At 39.9% G+C, this 18,993-nt stretch overlaps 1 protein-coding gene across 6 annotated transcripts in view; it reads right to left on the bottom strand.

Annotated features, from left to right (window-relative positions):
• CLASP1 (cytoplasmic linker associated protein 1) overlaps positions 1 to 18,993 on the bottom strand; it is a 268,179-nt gene that overhangs the window by 78,339 nt on the left and 170,847 nt on the right. For all 6 annotated transcript variants that reach the window (XM_082658008.1, XM_082658009.1, XM_082658007.1 and 3 more), the window contains 2 exons: positions 9,617 to 9,724; positions 5,243 to 5,410 (listed from right to left, as the gene is read on the bottom strand). In XM_082658008.1, coding sequence (XP_082514134.1) covers positions 5,243 to 5,410; positions 9,617 to 9,724 — 276 coding nt within the window. The remainder of the gene's footprint in view (positions 1 to 5,242; positions 5,411 to 9,616; positions 9,725 to 18,993) is intronic.

Raw genomic sequence — 18,993 nt, forward strand, 5'->3', positions numbered from 1 at the left:
CATCACAGGATGCTGAGACGACAGAACCCCACGAGCAGCCTAACGGCCAATATAACTTGGCCATAAACCTCATGAAAGACCATGATTTTCTTATTTTTCAGCTTGCTTTGAGAAAACAGAAACGCAGTACTGGCAAAATACTCAAAAACAACTTTGCAAACTGAAAGCACGTAGCCACCTACATGACAGCTGATGGGAACAACAAATATTTCCATCTTGAGAGGATCTACTAATTCTGGATTAGACAGAAATGCCTTTCTCAGAAGGTTTGGAAAATATAAACTTGATTCACTGATGTAAAAACCTCCATGCTTACTACATTGCAATGAGCAAAGCCTATAATTTCAGAGCAAAGGTAGATTTATTATATGGCCAAACCGTAACAACAATGTCTTACAAACCAGAATCATAAAACTCCCTGAGTTAGAAGAACATGGAAGTGAAAAACCAAACCAACTTCCTATTGTGGTCTCTGCTCAGTGCCAGAGGTGAATGAGACCCTAAAGGTACCTAAGTGATGTGCAAAGGTTTATCAGGTCTGTGCTGGCGAGCAAGGCAAGGTCAAGCCCAGGAACGCAATCTCAGCCATCAGTCAAAATGGGGCTTCATCTGGAATTCTCTAGGAATTCCTAAACTCTCCTTCATTTTGCTATAGTGACGTGGAAGCACTGAGTTTTCACCAGAGTAGTAGTGACAATTTAATCAGCAATTCTTGATAACATTCTAAACACCTCCTGCTCCTACCATGAAGGCCAAAGCAACAGGTGTTAAATTAAACTTAAAAAACTAGGGAGTATCTACTGATCCCGTCAGTAAAGGAAAAGTTGCATAAAACCTACAAAAGAGTCCTTAGGGGGGCCACTACCACATCTAATGTAGAAATGCCCTCTCCAGCTCCATGCTAGCTCACTGGTCCAGCCACTCAGCCGCTCTAGATCTCAGCCTCCAGTTAGGAAGGTGAGAGAGAGAGAGAGAGTCCCCACTATTTAAATGAAAAGGGTACTGTGAGATAATGTACGTACGTAGGTATGTCTGCGGTCCCTGCTGAAAGGCATACGTGAAAACCTTGTCTTATTCCACTGGCCACTCCAAAACAATCATCAAAAAGCAGTAAGGCCAGTCCTGATAGGTCTTCACACATGGGCATGCTTAGCTGACCATTTTCTTATAGCTCTTGCCCGATTACGTCTGAATTTTCACATAGTTCTCACTCCCTGCTTTAAGTGAGCCGATATATTACAACAATGGGGAAGCTCTGCTCTCTCCCCAGGCTGAGCTTGCTTTGTGAGGGCAATGAAGAACGTGAGAAGAAATAGGTAGATGCCACGTGAAATAACAACAATCATAATTCTTAACGAGGTCCACCGTCCTCGTATTTGGCCCAGAGAACGTCCATTCACCCATCTGTCCTGACCGCCTTCTTTACCATATGGCCGGTAAGAACATGGAGAAAAAGAATTCTGTTTACAATTCTGTGAATGGTTTGGCCCCAAACTTCATTCAAGTACACTTAGCGGTGAAATCAACAGTTCAAATGTTGGATAATTTAAAACACAAGAGGAAGAAGTTCCCCCTTACTTGCAACACCATTTCCAAAGACTAACCTACAAGGAGGATTTAAAGTAAGTATACACATAAACGATTTTTACAAAGACTAATTGATTAGGCGTCAAAACTACACCACAACATACCGAATCACCCTGTGTACTGAGCACCGGGAGTGAGCGTTCTGTGTGGGAACAGGTTTTGGAGGAGGGGTGGCAGAGGAGGGAGAGACGATAAAACACATCTGCCGCGTGAGCTTCCTAAAAGCAGGCAAGCTTCTCAGGGAGTTCTGGAGTCCTGCACGGAACGCTGGGAAGCCTGGAAAACCCTCTGACTGGTTTTCATTCCTTGAGTGACACTCTACCTTTATAGCGTTTTAAGGGAACTCCTGACTTTTGTCTTTCAAGGAAGGTTCCTACCAGAATTCCTATCAAAAGCAGAAGTACAAGAAGAACAATGAAAACTCCCGGAAGTTAAAGACATGAAACGTCTCTCTAGCCTAGACATTCTCATGTCTTGGTCTTGCACACAGTAGTCTAATCTAACAAAGAGCTAAAAGGAATTATTAATTTCAATTTTTTTCAAAACACATTTAACCAGAAAAGCATCTGAGAACACTTTAAATGCATATCCACAGACTGTTAGGGGCAGAAAGTCCAATGTGTTCATAGCCTTTTCAGTAGACAGTTGGGAGAACAAGGGAACCAAAGGCCAACTTCCAAAACGTGACTGCTGTAGAGGTCAGCAATTCGTGTGACTTTACCCTAAGTCACACGTAGAAGGAAACAATTTACACACACACTCCTCCATTTGCTCAGTTTATGAAGGAATACATTTCAGAAAGAAGGGCGTGGGAGGGTTTTGTTTCTTAGTTATCCAACAGGAATTACATCCCGTTTTGCTTAAGAAACCTTAAATGCTAAAGAAAAAGAGCTCTGACATCATCTTTATCACAGGTGAAACTGGAAAATTTAGTTAAGAAATATTATTTCAAACAAAAAAAGGCGTAGTTGAACCAAATACAATTTGCAGATAACTAGAATTATTTCTCAGGGCAAATTCCAAGCTATGAGGAAAACTATTAACCGGTTTGGGGATTATAGAAAATATTCTTAAAAGATACTCCTACTTTTTTTTGAATATTTATATTTAAAGTTGCTATACAATGAACCAAATGTTTAGACACATAGACATATACCCAGTATATACTAAATGATCAAAGAAATATACACTCTATTACAGAAAAATGCTAACATATCTGACACCCCATAAAATGGAATCTCTAAGCAGTACTAGACGAAAAAAGTGGAAAGATGTATTTTACTCATATATATTTTATAACTGTGTATGTATATTCTCACAATGTGCAAAAATATCTATAAAGTATCTTCTTTAATCAGAATTGTATGCATGACCTCAAAGCTCCATCCACAACTAATCCCCTTAACGAGCATCAAGGAAACAACTTTCTTCAAAATGATGTTTCAAATAAGAACGCTTGGGAAGGCTGACAGGCTCCTATTTAGTTCTTACTGATGGATGATGTTCCATAGGACTTCTTTCAAAGGCTTATTAAACGCTGTCTTTCCAGCTACCCACAGTGCAAACTTCATACTTAAGAGCACAGACTGCCAGGTCCTAGAGTCATGTTAGATAATCGAGGTTGGATTATTTCCCAATTTCAAGAAGGTAAAAATGGCATCTTTAATAAATTTAAAAAGTAAAATCCCAAAAAAGGGAAGAATTTTTGGGGCTTCCCTGGTGGCACAGTGGTTGAGAGTCCACCTGCCGATGCAGGGGATGCGGGTTTGTGCCCCGGTCCGGGAGGATCCCACATGCCGCAGAGCGGCTGGGCCCGTGAGCCATGGCCGCTGAGGCTGCGCGTCTGGAGCCTGTGCTCCACAGCGGGAGAGGCCACAGTGGTGAGAGGCCCGCGTACCGCAAAACAAAAACAGAAACAAAAACAAAAGAAAAGAATTTTTAGCAGTATGAAACAAGTCAGGATCACCAAGAAACATCCTATAAACTTAACTAATTGTGGGAAAAGGACAGCTGAAACCTCAAGCCTAGGTTTGAAATCAAATGTATTTTCCAAACAAAACCAGATCCAAATACACGTATGTGACAACAACAAATCTGAAATTTATCAGTAGATATTGCAGTCATGATATTTTCTCTGGTTGTATCCACATTACTTGCTATTACTGGATGCAAATAACTGGTCAGCTCAGGGACCATGCTCCATAAAGCCCACAGAAGGTCAGCATCACGCAGCATTTTAACAAAACCACGGCTTGATTACATTTCTCACTTGCTTCGGAAATGTTGGTCAAACCAAATCCTTTCGATTCTACTTCTTAAATACCTGCCCCCCACCGCCTTCTCGAAGTTCAGGGAGCCTTCAAGGACATTCGTGAGCTGGACCCTACCAGTCCCTCTGCCCCCATCTCCCACCCACTCTGCATCTCCCACCCACTCTGACAAACATCCTCGGCTATCGTCAGATAAACCACTAGTGGTCCCAGGGCGCACAACGCTCCCTCTCGTCTGACCGCTTCTGCACAGGCTCCTCTCTGCCTCATCTCCCCACCCCGCCTGGTGCCACCTTATACACCTCATCGAAACAGGGCCGATTCTGGGAAGGCTCCCCTGGCAGGAAACCTAGGAGGACTGGGGCAGACATTCCTGTTCTACGGTCCCAGAGCAGCTGCCAGGGTATCTGTCATACTGTCTTACATTTTCACCTCTAAGATCACAAGCTCTTTGAAGTCAGAAGCTAAATCTACTGCATTTATCTTCTAATCATAAGATCTAACAACATGTGCCTAGCACATCACAGTAAACGTTCCAGTATTCAATAAAAGTTATTGAGGAGATAAATGAATAAATGACAAAGGTAAGCCAACAGGACAAAAGAATACAGTATTCTGATTTCACATTAGTAGGTTTTTACCCTTAGAAAGCAGGTGAGACTATAAGAGTATGAACACAGATTTTTCACAGTAGATCACAAGACTTCTAACCGTTTTACTAAAAAGGGAGCATACAAATTAGATTTTAATAGAGTGAAAGACTGTTAAGCTGCTGAGAGTCATTCATATAAAATCCTACTACAAAGAAACTAAACACTACAACACAAAAATAAACACTATATATACCTAGTTTTCCTCTTCTTGGTTTTTATGTTTGAACAACATTATGTCAAAAGTAACAGCTACACATATTCTGTGATGATAATTTTCACCAATTGGGTTAGAGAAGAGCAAAATCAAAATAAATGTGGACCCTACAAATTGCTTCTGAATATTTATATAGGTTAATGGCTATTTATTGCTAATCAGTGAAAGACAAATGGAAAAAGCAACAGTGCTCCTGTGCAGGAAATTTTGCAGCAAAGAAGCCTGCCCATTCCCCCAGGTTAATGTTTTGCAAAATGACTCTAACCCACAGAAGCCCACAATGGTGTAGTTCTTTCCCATCAGTGTGAAGGTAAACCCCACATATTTGTTAGTCCTAACTGAAAACTGAACCTGCTATCATCTGTAAAAAGCACAAACTGAAATGTCTTTTTAACACAGGCAAAGTGACATCCTCGGTTCAAAAACAGCTATTTCCCACAGGAGACAAAGTCATTAGATTATAATCAAAATTATGACCAGGTTGGGAATGGTGTTTCAAGATCTTTGAGAATTCTCACCTAATCCTATGCGGTTTGGACTTGTTTCTCGGCTACATCCCTGACTCCTGGGAATCTTGCTTCGTTTTTCTGAAGAGGGTGTCGCAGGTGGGCCTCTCGAGGAACCCCCAGCAAGGCCACTATAACCACTTCCCAACAATTTCCCTGGGGAACTTGATCGGCTGCCAGCTAAAAATGAAGCGAAACAAAATTGAATAATGGATGTAAATCAAGAAATAAATTACAGTAACTTCAGAAGTCAGTTTACACATGAGTTTGGATCAAATATTAAGAGAATTTTATATAAAAATAGCTTTCTAGCTGGTAACATCACTAATTTTTCAAAAACTAAGGAGCATAAAGGAACATCAAATTTTCATAAAAGAGTATTTATACACAGGAGTTAATTAAAGATGGAGTTCTACAGAAATGACTGCAAAATTTCTGATTCAAAAGAGCAGGCTCAGGTTGAGTACAAAAAGCCTCTCAGTTGCACAGCAAATTTCTACAAATAATCACAAAGGCATTTATTTATTAACTGGTCTGGTTTCTGTAGGAGTGGGTATGTTAAAAAATGGCTGAAAGAGTAGAAATATAACAGAAATTTCTTAAACGCTAAAGGAAGACTCCATTAATCTAACAAATGGAAAAGGAGGCAGAAATATGGTAAACAGAAATCACAAGATAAAATGATAAGAATAAGCTCAAACATATCGGTAATCATAATAAATGTGGCTGGATTAAATTCAACTATTAAAAGACAGATTCCTGGATTGGTTTAAAAAAACTGAAATGAAATTCAACTGTATGTTGTTTATAAGAGACAAACAACATACATATAACAAAACAACAAAACAGAATAAAAAACAGCATTAAAAGAGAAAAAAGGATGTTTCATATTGATTAAAGAATAATTATCCTTAAAGATATAATAATCATGAAACTTTATGCTCCACGTAACATAGCTTTGAGATAGAAAACACAAAAACGATAAAAATACAGAGAGAGATTGAAAAGGCCGTAATTATTAATATATCTCTCAGAAAGACTAATACTAATGAAAGATTAATACACTACTCAGAAACTGGCAGAGCATGCAGTCAAAACTATACAGATATGTATAAACACACCTCCCGCATATACACACAGTGCGTAGTCCAACAAACAGAATACACATTCCTTTCACATTTCCACACAGGAATAGTACAAACACTGACTCTGTACTAAGCCTCAAAGGAAATCTCAATAACCTTTTACAAAGGTAGAAATTATATAGAAAACATTCCCTGATGTGAATGCAATAAAATTAGAAATTAACATCATAATATGGTTAGTTATTTTTATAAATGGCTAAGTGACTACATACCTATATAACCATTTCTTGTAAAACAAAATTCTTTCTTAGAGAAGGCAGCAAAATTTTAAGGATCGTACCAATACACTCAAATGGCAGTCATTAACTTAGATCATCTCCTTAAGCAGAGAAGGCAATAAAATGCGCAAATATCAAGTATTTGTTATCATGTAGCAGAATAGAATGATCCAGAGGGAAAAACCTTCAAAATAACACTTACCTGGAAATTAAACACACACACACACACACACACACACACACACACACACACCCCTCCATCATTCAAATAAATCACTCAGGTGGCTACTTACGAAACTTCGTACTTTATAATGATTTAACTACAGTTTAAGTGAAATTCATTATAAAATTATCAGTACACGTTCCCATGAAGAACATGTCTCAGGATCTATTAATTTTGCCCATAAAATCTGAGCACACAAATAAACGATTAAGCTGTATAAAAGGAGAAAAGAAATCCATTTCAAACTCTAGAATTTGAACATACAGAAAAAACGCAGCAAGATTAACTAAGCTCATAATAAAGAGAGAAATTAATATTGTGCAAGGAACATGGGGTGCGGGAGAATGCAAAACACAAAAAAAAAGCAAGAAGAGAAATGGCTTACCACCAGCAGGATTAGCAGATCTGGATCCTTGATTATGAGAGCAGACCAAAGGACAGGCAAAAAGTGGATTAAAAGACAATAACACAATACAGAAGGTCAGCATGCAACACAGCACAAATGTCTTTGTTCACAAACACATTAGCAAAAGGGCTGTTTTTCTAGGTCTTGTTCCTCCTAGCCTATTTTCGTACTTATTTTTACTTTATACACATCATACTGTATTAGCATTTATTTCAGATCTGCTCATGAAACACTTATGAACCTACCATGCGCCAGGCACAGTGCCAGGCGGACGAGATGCAGAGAAGATGCCGGGCCCTTTGGGGGCACCTGCCCTCTGGCTCTGAGCAGCCTGGCAGAAGTGACTGCATCTTACCATCTGTGTATCTCTACCCCTGCACACAGTGCTCACCACACAGGAGGTGCTCCAGAGACATCAACCAAGTGGAAGAAACCACTACTAGGTAGTTTCATCTGAATGTCTTATGCCAAATTCTCCAATATTTAAACATTAATCCTCACATATTTAAGTCCTCAACTATTCAAAAGATGCCAACTGTTAACTGTCCTAAATTTAATATTAACGAAATCTACTTACTCTTAAACCAGAACTATGAATGCTAGTATAGCTACATTCGTAAAATATCTAGATGTGCTCCTATCTACCTATTAAAATAATTTTTAAAAGAATAGTTGGAGGGTGGGAGGGAGGGAGATGCAAGAGGGAAGAGATATGGGAACATATGTATAACTGATTCACCTTGTTATAAAGCAGAAACTAACACACCATTGTAAAGCAATTATACTCCAATAAAGATGTAAAAAAAAAAAAGAATATTTGATTTATATATATAAGTTTAAGGTCCAGGCTTGGTCGTTTGCTGGTGTTGTCTCTTTCCCTTGAGTGGAATTTGGTGAGTAAAATAAAACTGATGAGCTTTCCAAGTGGATCCCCAAGGCAAAGTGCAGTATTTTTATGACTGAAAAATTAAAGCTCTATCATCCCCCGCTACAGAAGAACTTTATTTCCACCACCTCTTAAGCAGAGGACCCAGCTAGGGGCAGGGACCCTTGCAGAGGCCAAGGCCAATAAACAGCAGACATAAAGAAATGGAAAATACTGTTCAGCCCTCACTCTCCAAGAAAGGAAACAACCCTATACAGCCTATACAACCCTATACAATTTTTTTATTCAACTCAATTTCAACGTATTGACTTATATTCTGAGTCTCAAACATTTTTGGCCAAGAAAAATTTTTTTTGCGATAAGACCCGACTCATATTTATGAGGTCATGACCAGAGTATTACATCTATCTGTGACTCCAGGTATCACTAGGGTTCACCAGAATAACCAGGGCCTGGACACTACTCCCCAGGCAGAAGCTTCTGGACTACACCTGCACAACCTATGCTGTGTGGTATGGTGTAATACATTAAAAGCATGGGCTTCTGCGTCAGACAAACAAGCCTGGGTGCTGTCGTCTCACAGCAGTATGTCTGACCTTGCACTTTCTTTTCAGAAAGGACATAAGCTTCTTTTAACATGAGGACTCTAGTTATCAAAGGGACATGGGGAAAGCATCTAAACTCAGGAGGAGCTGAGGAAGGCATTCTAAACACCTACGACAGAAGCTAACTAAGGTTTGGCCTCAGACTAGCCGCTCTCTACACAAGCCAGACAGCTCTTGGGGCCACGAAGGAGGCTGACTCCGGCAGCTGACAAGCACCTCCACCATGGTCGCCTGCCCAGGAGGGCCCTGACCCCCCGCCCCACTCCTAGTGCACAGACCGGGAAGCCGGGAAGTGAGACACCAGGCCTGAATCCTAAGAGAGATCAGAACACACTCATCCCGCCCACGGCTGCTTTCATGGCTGATGTTAACAAATCAGGTGACTCAACACACACAGAGAAGCAGCAATGGAAGCGAGCGAGGGCAGCCGAGCGAAGCGAGAGCCCACACTGGCAGGAGGAAAGGAGCAGAGTGGCGTGTTAGCGCAGCGGGTGATGGGGGGGGGCAGCTTCGAATGGATTTACTTATTGCCGCTGGGAAGAGACCTCAGCATGAAGTCATCTCCCCCCGGAGCTGCTCTTGAATGACATCAGGATCCCTCATCAACAGCAAAATGGGTCCCAGCCCAAGTACGATTCACCTTGGGAGGCTTGAGGGGAGGGAAACTGCATTTCAATGTTTCCTGCCTAGGGACACAAAGTGTAAATCACCTGGAAAGGGGACACAGGTACACTGGAATACCCCGTCTTGTAAGCATCCAACAAACATCAAGATTATTCACAGTGTCTTAGAGCCACAGAAATGTGTTTTTCCATTAAGTCGATGAAAATACTATAAATTTTCAGCTACAGAATGGCTGTTGGATAAAACTAAGAGAGAGGGAGCATAAAATATACTTCTTACGCTGGGACTGTGAGACCACTTTGGCGCGGCTGCGGCCCCGACTGTCGGAAGGCGTGGAGGTGACATTGGTGGCGCTCCCAGAGCTCTGCCGTCGCGTGCGGATCCGACCTGGAGGACACGGCAAAAACAGTGCTTCCGTAATGTTTCCAATACGTGCGATCACTCCTCGGGCAAGGGGCACGGGGCTGAGCCACCGCCGGGGGAGCTGGTCTCCCACGTGTGGTCCTGACACGCGTCCCTGTGTGCACACACAAATTCTACAGACACGTCAGAAACTCCTCAGAGGGACTCAGGAACCCATCAGGTGCTTTGCTTTCAATTGTTTTAGCATATTCTATTTTCAGATGGGGAGGTGATAGTCACTTGAGGGTTTTTTTCCACAATTTTTTTTCCAGATTAAATTCTCTCTCCTGTTCATTGCCGACATGTCTGTCGAATTTCCAAAAGCAGGAAAGAATATTAGCTGTCATCTTCAGAAAACTACTACAGGAAAAAAAAAAAGAGTAAATGCAAAATAAAACAAAGAAACCTTCTTAACTCAGCAATCAGCAAAAGCTAGATCACCCTGGAGAATAAATGTGTCTTGCTGTGTAGCATTAAACTTCTATTTTAAAGCATGTATGCCAGCAAGTTTCTAGGCTGCAAAAAGATGAAGTTTATAGAAAGAATCAATATTAGGAATACCTAGAGAAGTGACCTAAAAATAATGCAATGTCATAGGCATTTATGAAGAATATTTGCCATTATTAAGTAAAGCAATGTGTTAACTCCAATTATCAAAGCATGAAACCATAAAAATAAAAATGGATTCATAAATACAAAATCACTGATGGTAAGACTAGAATGATAAGGAATTAAACTTTTTAAAATACAGGGCTTCTTTGTTTTCAAAGGGGCACAAATGCCCCCATTTCCATAATTCAATCGGAAGAGCAATCTGATAGGGAAAACACAAAGCAATTTGAACTCCCACCGGCTTCTTACACTGTTCAAAAGCACATCTACCTCATCAACTGAGAAAGTTTGCAGAAAGGCAATACGGAAAAACAAATCCTAAGGCTTGAAAAGGTTCAAGAAAGGAAGGTAAAGAGCAATAAAAGAAAGCACTGCACTTAATTAAAAATAAAAAAAAGGAAGAAAGAAAACTAGAAAGAATCAATGACTTTTATTAGCAGTTGAATGAAAGACCTACAAGTTCTAGAATCCAGACTAAAATTAGGAGCTATATCATATAGGATACTATGAGCTATATATGTGTGCACTCAAAATCCTCACACCGGGCTTCCCTGATGGCACAGTGGTTAAGAATCCGCCTGCCAATGCAGGGGACACGGGTTCGAGCCCTGGTCCGGGAAGATCCCACATGCCGCGGAGCAACTAAGTCCGTGCGCCACAACTACTGAGCCTGCGTGCTACAACTACCGAAGCCTGTGCACCTAGAGCCCGTGCTCCGCAACAAGAGCAGCCACTGCAATGAGAAGCCTGTGCACTGCAACGAAGAGTAGCCCCCGCTCACCACAACTAGAAAAAGCCCGCGTGCAGCAACAAAGACCCAACGCAGCCAAAAATAAAATAAATAAATAAAATTAAAAAAACAAAAATCCTCACACCAACATATAAGTACCCACTTTACACATGAGGAAACAGAGAAGCAAGGGGGTTACTTAATTTGTCCAAGGTCCCACCGCAGGTTCAGATGCCTGTGCCTGGCTAGGTCATTTTACTCTGCTAAGTCACCAAGAAAACTGAACGTGAAAAAAACAACTGAGTCTAATTTCTCAGGATTTTTTAAGTGACCATCCAAACCCTCTCAGCTAAGAAAATAAAAAAATCTTCTTTGCTATGTCTCTGTGTCCTCCACCTCCCCCCAACCCCCCGCTGGTCATCATTCCCTAGCATTTCTTTATGGTTTTAATATACATAGTTGCATAACCAAGAAATAGATGGCATTATTTTACATTTTTTTAATGTTTTTAATCGTATCATAGGGTATATATTTTTCCAAAACTTACTGTTTGGCTCAACATTTTATCTGTGAGCTCAGTTACGGAAGCGATTTTTTGTAGGACGTAAAGGAGAGACCCGTTTTACTTCTTCTGTGTGACTAACGAAGGTCCAAACAAATTTACTTAACCCCTTTCTTAACTAACCTACAAAGCCATCTTTGTCACTTACAAGTACTTGTATACATGCAAGGGTCCGTTTTCTCCACTGTGGTGTCTGCCCCATTAGTCCATGTGTCCATCCTGTGCAACATACACTGTTGCGAGTAGCTTTTCAAAACTACCTTCCTAATTGGTAGGGCAAATCAAGCCACTTTTCCCTAAAGCCCTCTGCTCTCTTGCATATGCGCACGTGAAGATGTAATAAAAAGACGTGTTGAAATTCTGACTGGCAATGTGGAATTTGGGGTTAAGCTGGGGGCGGAGGGGGGGGCAGCCCTATGATATTGATCTTTCCATTCATTAGCATTTTCTCTTTTTCACCTTCTTCAGTGTCTTTCAATAAAGACTATAATTTTTCCAAAAGTTTTATTCAATTTTTATAGACTTATTCAAAGGTGCCTTATTTTTATTATACACAATACAGTTGATTAAATTATATTGTCTAACTTGCTGACAAATAAGAATATGACTGTTTTATATATATATATATATTTTTTCGTGGTACACAGGTCTCTCACTGCTGTGGCCTCTCCCGCACAGGCTCCGGACGCGCAGGCTCAGTGGCCATGGCCCATGGACCCAGCCGCTCCGTGGCACGTGGGATCCCCCCGGACCGGGGCACGAACCCGTGTCCCCTGCATCAGCAGGCAGACTCTCAACCACTGCGCCACCAGGGAAGCCCCGACTTAACTCTAGGGACCTTGCTAAACTTTTATTAATCCTACCAATTTACATGTAGATTATGTGGTGTTCTCTAAACAGAAAACCACCTGCAAATAAGACTTCAGTTTTCTCCCTTCAAACCCTACCCTTGATCACTTCATCTGCTGTCTTGGACACACAGCACAATGCTCAAGAGAAGCACGAGGTAGGCTTTGCTATCTTGAGCCACATGTAAAAAAATAATTCTGGAATTTCACAAACTATACTTCCACAAGTGAAGAAAACTCATTCCTAATTGCTAAGAATTTATCAGAAATGTTTCTGGAATGTTTTAATGCTTTGCTTCCATCTTCTGAGATAAAGAGGATTATTCTCCTAAACGTACTGAGCTGCATCAATAAGGTTTGAAAGTATCAAACCTCCGCTGTCATGACTCACGCAGTCACATACACAGAATGTCTGTATTGTACCTCATCTGATTCTGGTACCAAGGTCACAACAGCTACATGAAACCAGGGAGGGAAGCTTTCTCTCTTCCTGGTCTCTGAGTTTATGTAAGACGGGAACTGTCCCATGCTTCACAACTTGCATGTATAGCCGTCTGAGCATGGTAGGGATTTTGGATATCTTTTCTATTTTAATTAAGTAATTAGCTTTTGGTGGGGGCATGGAGTTTTAGGTACTGATTCAAATTATTTAATGAGTAGTCTTAAAACTACTTGGGTTTTTTCTTCTTCTTGAAGAAACAGGTTTTTTCCCTAGAAGTTCATCCAATTTGCTTTAAAATTGTTAACATAAAATTGTCATAGTTTTCTACTACCCCTTTAAAGCTCTACTGATCCACACTTATACCTGCTTTATCACTGCCAATTCTCAAACTGATCTTTCCAAAAGTTTGCCTATTTTATTAGTATTTTCAACGAATCACATTTTGTATTTCTTAATCCTCTAAAACGAATGTTTCATTCCTACTTCATTAACTTTTACTCATATCTTTGCTACTTCCTCCCTCCTTTTCTTTGGGTTTATTCTGTTCTTTCACTAACACACTGGAAACAGACTAATTCAGTCTCTCCTCTAATATAAACTTAGGGCTAGGAACTTCCCTCTAAGCACTGCTTTTGTTTCATTCCACAAGGATTAATATGTAGTTCAACATAATATGTTGCTTTTGAAAAAATGGATTATAGGATCTCATTTGTTAATGTTCTGCTTTGGAAAAATAAGTTGGATCCATACTTCACACTTTACACCAAGAAAAGCAGCAAATGGACCTAAGATTAAAATGTCAAATATGAAACCATCAAAGTTTTAGGGAACTTCCCTGGCAGTCCAGAGGTTAGGACTCCGTGCTTCCACTGCAGGGAGGACGGGTTCAGTCCCTGGTTGGGGAACTTAAGATCCAACATGCCGCATAGTGCGGCCAAAAAAAAAAAGTTCTGAAAGAAAACATGGGAGAATTCCATGGTAACTTGTAGTGGAAAGTCCATTCTCACTATAACAAAATTAAAAGCCATTAGAAAAGATTGATAAATTTGACTAATTATTTTTTTTTTAAATCTCAGGATGGCAGGAAGAAAACTATGAGCAAATTCGAGAAAATGACAAATGGGGGAAAATTATTTGCAACTCATGTCATAAGGTGCTAATTTCCTTATCACATAAAAGATTCCTAGGTATCAATAATAAGTTCAACAGCAAGTGTGCTGGTAAATGTTTAGCAATTAGAGGGGAACTGTGGGGGGTGGGGTGGTTGGGGGAGTGTTCTGCTGACTTGTGGTGCTTTGCAATTCCCTGGTGTAAATATTCCCACCGTGGCCTCTTTGAGGCCATTGATATAATGTAAACCAGCTTATAAAATTCCTGAAAATCTAACAACTGGAATCGGATGAACTGGTTCAAGCCAGCTTCAACACACCACTGTCACATCCCAATAAAGAATGGTCAAAGGCTAGGAATAGATATTTAACTGAAATAGAAATGGCCCCTAAATGTATGAAACAGTGTGCAGCCCCCCAGTAAGAAAAAAATATTAAAATGACATTAAGAATGCTATTCATCACCGACAAGATTGGCAAAAATCTTAAAAATCTGCTAACCTTCTGGCATGTAGGCAAACAGGCACTCTCATTCATTCTTTGTGGGAGTTAAAATTAATACAGCCCCTATAGAGGGTTATTCGGCAATGTCTATCACAATCACAAATGTGTGCACTTTTTAATCCAACAATTCCACTTTGGGTAATTTAGCCTCCCAATATTCTTGTGTCCATGCAGAATGATGCACATAAAAGGTAATTCATGGCAGCACTGTTTGTAACAGCAAAACTCTGAAAACAATCCAAATGTCTATCAATATGGGTTTGGTTGGTTCAAGTTAATCCACACAGGGGAATGTACAGCAGTATTAATGAGTGAAGAGGTTCTGCAACCTAACATGGAAGAATCTTAAGCTATAATTAAGTGAAAATAATGAAGATGCAGAATAGTGTATGTAAATATGCTACCTTTTATGTTTTAAAAAAGGGAAAAGTATGATTTTCATATTCTTTCTTTTTCTTGTTTGTTTTCTTCCTGCTGCGCCACGCGGCTTGTGGAATCTTAGTTCCCTGACCAGCGATTGAACCCAGGCCCCTGGCAGTGAAAGCGTGGAGTCCTAACCACTGGACCACCAGGGAATTCCCTATATTATTTTTTATGCAAACAAACTATGGATAAAAATGAAACTAAAAGCAGTAACATACTGAGGTTGAAGGAAAGAGGTGATAACTAGATAAATGAAAGACAAAGATGAGGGGAAACTGCATACCTCTTTATATTTTCTGAGTTTGGAACTATGTCAATGTATTAGTTATTCAAAATTTGTATTTTTATATACCACCCACTATGAATATTAATTTGCAAATACTTTTTTGTATATCTTGAGGCTGTTTTTATTAGATCCATAAAAATTTAGGTCTATTGCACCTTAGTGACTTATTGACTCTTTTATTACATAGAAGTCCTCTTTTTGCCTTTTTTGGGTCTGTTATTAATAAACCTTCAACAGCTTTCTTTTACTATGAATTTCTCATCCTTTGTCTTTTACTCTATATGTAGCCTTAAAGGCTTAATCTCTTTAAGTATCATATTGCTAGATCTTTTTTAAAAGTTTAAGTCTAATAATCTTTCTATTTTAACTGGAAAGTTCAGTTCATTTGAGCTTGTTCTTACCACTTATAAGCATGCTTTTTTTGTCTTGATTTCTCATTTTCCTTTTACCTTCCTTTGTTTCCTCCTTTTGTCTTAATTTTTCTCAAGATATGCTTTGCTATCTCTAAGGTAACAGTCTTACAGATTAAAATATTAATATTAAAAGCACAACTTCTAGACCCCTTTCTTAAACTTTTTATTCTGAGATAATTGTAGACTCAGATTTGACTGTAAGATATAATACACAGAGATCCTATGTGCTCTTTACCCAGTTTCGTTCAACGGTAACATCTTACAAAACTATTGTAGAAAGTCAGAAACAGGACATGGACATTGATATGCTCCATCGATCTGATTCCAGGGTCCCCAGTTGTATTTAAACTCTGGCTTTCCTTTGTGGGTAGTCTCTTCTTCCCTCTGGCTATTTGTAATAGATATATATTTTTAATCTCTGGTGTTCTGCAGTTTCGTTATGATGTGTTTCACTGTGAATTTTCTTTTTGTCTTGGCTGGGATGCACCAGGTTTTCTGCATCTGTGGTTCAGTGTCCTTCAACAATCGTGAAGATTCCCAACCACGACCTCTTCATATACTGTCTCCCCCCCAGTCTCTCTTCTTAAAACTCAATTAGATAGGTTGAACTTCTTCACTACTTCCCGTGGGACGTAACACCCCATCCTGTTTTCTAACTCCGTCCCTTCTGCACATAACTCTGGACGATGTTTTCTTACCTTGAATTCGTGAGTTCACTCTTCAGTTTCATTGGTTCTGCAGCTCAATTTACCCATCGAGTTTTAAATTTTAATAACTTATTATATTTTCATTTCTAGAGGATCCATTTGTTCTTTTTCAAAGCCTGCTTGGTCATTCTTTATAGTTCCTTACTCCCCTGCTTGTCTTTCTCAATTTTTCTTTTTATTTCTTTAAATATTAAGACAACAAAATGGTTTATTTTCTTGGAACTTTATGGGAATTCTTTAAGACCTAGAGTGAAGGTGAGTTCTTCCAATGAGGACCTATGTTTGCTTCTTCTAGCGTCCTGTGGATACAAGCAATCCACAGCCACTTCAACATGATTTATCTGCTTGGGTTTCTCAGACCACAAAGGTAGCATGAATTCTGACCAGAAAGCTGCACGAAGGCCCGATTTATGGCTGCAACTTCTCAGGGAAGATGACGTTCCCTGCTCCACCCAGTACTTAAGATTAAAATGGGCAGACTCCCTCTTGTCCTCTTCTCTTCAGTAGAGTCAACCTCTTGTTCACCAGTGAGGACGCAGTGACTTCCTGTCACTCCATGTCCTGAGCAAATGCCCCAGGTCTCCAGGATTCAGCCCAAAACCTCAGGATGCAAACCAGCTCTGGCCCTCACTTCCTAGGGTTTCTGCTTTTGCTTAAGTCTGCAGATGAGTGGCTTTACTACGTTTATTCCAGAGGGGTGCTCTGCTCTCAATTGGGAGGATCACTCAGACTACTAAACTCTATATGCTGCTAAAAATACAAGTTTCTTATTTCCTTTAAACATTTAAATATAGCAATTTCATATTACATAAAAGACCCTCAAGTCCTGAAGGATTAATTATGTTTTTATTCTTTCTCTCGGCTGTTTCTCACTCACCATGGATGTAATTTTGGACTATGAGCTCGTATTTGCCAGAGTTTAATCTGTGGGGACCTTGAGAAACCAGATTTGACAGTGGCCTCCTCTGTAGAAGTTCACTGTCTTTCCCGTGGAGGCTGTAAACGCAGACTACTTATTCATCAGTTTGGGGGTTCCCAGATACCACAGATAACAAAAACTGAAAGCACAACTTGTGTGAGAAGAGAGTTTAGTTACAAATTAGGGGAGGCTGGTTTTCCTTTGCCTGGGACCAAGTCAAGAGAGCGATCATGTCAGTTTGATGTCTTCAAAGGTTTTTCTCCCCAAGCCCACCTTTTCATGGGTATACAGCACTTTTACAATGCTGGCTGAGTGCCAACTCTTAACTCTCACCTAGGGACTTAACATGAGTAACCTCAGAGCACCCTTAAAATCCGTTTTGGGGAGTTTAAAGGGCCTCTGTTGTATTGTACTCAGATGTATATTTCCCTTATTGGAAGAGGTATGGTTTGGTTTAGTCATCCTATTAATTTGGCAATATTACTGCAAGTGCCTGTATATGTTTTAAAGACATGATATAAAATACTCTGTGGTCTTTAGGAAAAAGAAAGCCTGCTCAATAAATGCAACAAACAGTAAAAATATACTTCAGTTCTACCCTATGACCTGTTAATGACATATTCACTCATACCGTGTTTTGACAGGGACAGAAAGAAGATGTGAAAAAGGAAAAAAAGTCAGCGTTAAGTCAAAGACATGGAAATGGGGTATATACGGGAATGCTACAGCAGAAAAAAAATTCTGGAGGGAGAGACAAGAGGCGCATCAACAAACACACACATCCAGAGAAAAGCAGACCCAGAGGACAACAGACCTGTAAGAGCAGTGCAGCCCTTGACTTTTGTGGAATAAAGACAGAACATCCGTATCTCGTGGCCCGTTAATAACAGCCAGTCACACTGCCATTCTTCTAGAAAAGCCCTCAGGACTGGAAACTAAACCTGTGAACTGGTTTAACCTGGAAGCACGGTTTTCCTACGTCCAGTTTAGCCTAAGATAGTTATACATCATTCGACAGCCTCTCCCCACTCGGGTCTTTGTCTCCATTTTGAGGCGTGACAATGAAAAGGTCTCCAGGTAAATCTCACTCTCCAGTTGGGACGTTTGGGTCCAGGAACCTGCTTTTACACCCACTGTCTGGGGCACAAAAAGCCCAACCTCTCGAGTCACACGTGGCATTTTTGAAAGAAACAAAATTTGCAAAGTTGATCACCTGTAAATTTTGCTACCTACAGGTACCGCCCGCCACTCCATAACTTCACTCATGTTTTTTAAAGATAAAAGTAAAAGAAGTTTATAACTTTTATTTTTTTATACATACATATTTTTTCATTGTGTAAAAAGGCCAACTTCTTAAAATTCAGAGCTCTTCGACAGACACACGGCAATACCAAATGTTTTATTTCCCAGTAAAAGAGAACTAAATCTAAGTTCCTTTTCCAGAAGAGCAGACAAGGCTACATAGTTTTTATTGTGTAACCTTAATTAAAATCACCAGTAGTTAAGCATGGCCTTTGACTACACTTAGTAACATATGATTACCTACACTCTGAACCCATCACTACGTTGTTGGTACCAACAGGTCACTGAAGTATTTTAACTCTTCATTTAAAATTATTTATTTGGGGGAAAAAAACAAGAATAATACATTTCCTAAACCCAGCAGCTAAATTTAAAAGAAAAAAAAAAAGCATGAGAT

Source organism: Grampus griseus (genome assembly GCF_964374135.1).
Source record: "Grampus griseus genome assembly, chromosome: 7".
Taxonomy (NCBI): domain Eukaryota; kingdom Metazoa; phylum Chordata; class Mammalia; order Artiodactyla; family Delphinidae; genus Grampus; species Grampus griseus.